The following is a 1060-nucleotide window of genomic DNA, read 5'->3' as shown; positions in this document are numbered from 1 at the left end:
GATGGGAAGTGCTTTGCTGTTCTGGGCTTTACCAAACAGAGCATGGTATTGTAGTTTTTATGACAGTGTGATTAAATGTGACATCTAAAAGGCATTCAAGTAAAACAACTTTGCGTTTCTTTTTACTGTCTGCTTACAGGTACATCGTCATCAGTTCATGGGAAGTCAGGTCATCAAGTTGTTTGCTGCCAGGGACGATGAGGTGAGAATAGAGAGAACCGGATACACTGCTTGTGTCTACATATACATACATTGATACTGACATGCTTGTGTCTGAGCAGCATGCAGGAGTAGCACTGTCCGCTGTCATCCGGGCATTGGATGAGCTCAAAATGGTGGCCATTGTCCGTTATGCGTATGACCGACGCAGCAACCCTCAAGTCGGAGCAGCTTTCCCTTGTATCAAGCAGGACTATGAGGTGAGATAATAGAGTCCTAAACATGCTGTTTTCAAGTTTATTCACTCAACCTTTTTGAAATAGTACAGAGGTGACGGCCCATCTCTCGCCCTCCATAGTGTCTAATGTACGTCCAACTGCCCTTCACAGAAGACCTCAGACAGTTCACATTTCCTTCTCTTGAAAACAACAAAAAGTTAACTCCATCAGGTACGGTTTCTGCATGTCATGTTTATTCAAAGTATTAACTCTTGTTGCTTCAAAAGCACTGACAGTATTGAACTTGGTTAAAAGATTTCACTCGTGTGGCACAAGCTCTGGTTCATCCTCACAGCTGACGTTATGTAAGTTCTTTCTAAATCTGAAGCCCGTAATTCACGCACAAGCTTGCACATTCGTGTTTAACATGCAGCAGATTCTTTGCCTTAGGAGTCTTTTCTGTGTCGGACTAATCCTCCTGCTTAGGCCTGCGGATGTAAACATGTCCATTTTGCCTCCTACAGGCGCAGAAAATAAAAGCTGCTGCAGTTTTAGCACTGCACCTCCACTTTTGCTGCCTGTAGATGGCACACGTCGGCATGCCTACATACAGCTGCTGTTACATATACATATGGCACAGATTCAGACCTCCATGACTGATACTGACTGCCACTGGTGGAAGA

At 44.2% G+C, this 1060-nt stretch overlaps 1 protein-coding gene across 1 annotated transcript; it reads left to right on the top strand.

Annotated features, from left to right (window-relative positions):
- Nucleotides 1-6: 6 nt before the first annotated feature.
- Nucleotides 7-704, top strand: LOC111657504 (DNA repair protein Ku80-like). The gene is made up of 4 exons (XM_023409703.2): nt 7-45; nt 140-202; nt 282-419; nt 518-704. The coding sequence occupies exons 1-4, from the start codon at nt 43-45 to the stop codon at nt 644-646; spliced, it is 333 nt and encodes a 110-aa protein (XP_023265471.2). The 5' UTR covers nt 7-42; the 3' UTR covers nt 647-704.
- The last annotated feature ends 356 nt before the right edge of the window (nt 705-1060 follow it).

Source organism: Seriola lalandi, unplaced genomic scaffold (assembly GCF_002814215.2).
Source record: "Seriola lalandi dorsalis isolate HSWRI2012SDOR001 ecotype SW California unplaced genomic scaffold, Sedor1 jcf7180001977825, whole genome shotgun sequence".
Taxonomy (NCBI): Eukaryota; Metazoa; Chordata; class Actinopteri; order Carangiformes; family Carangidae; genus Seriola; species Seriola lalandi.
The sequence above is the reverse complement of the archived record's forward strand: the minus strand, read 5'-3'. Positions and strand labels throughout refer to the sequence as shown.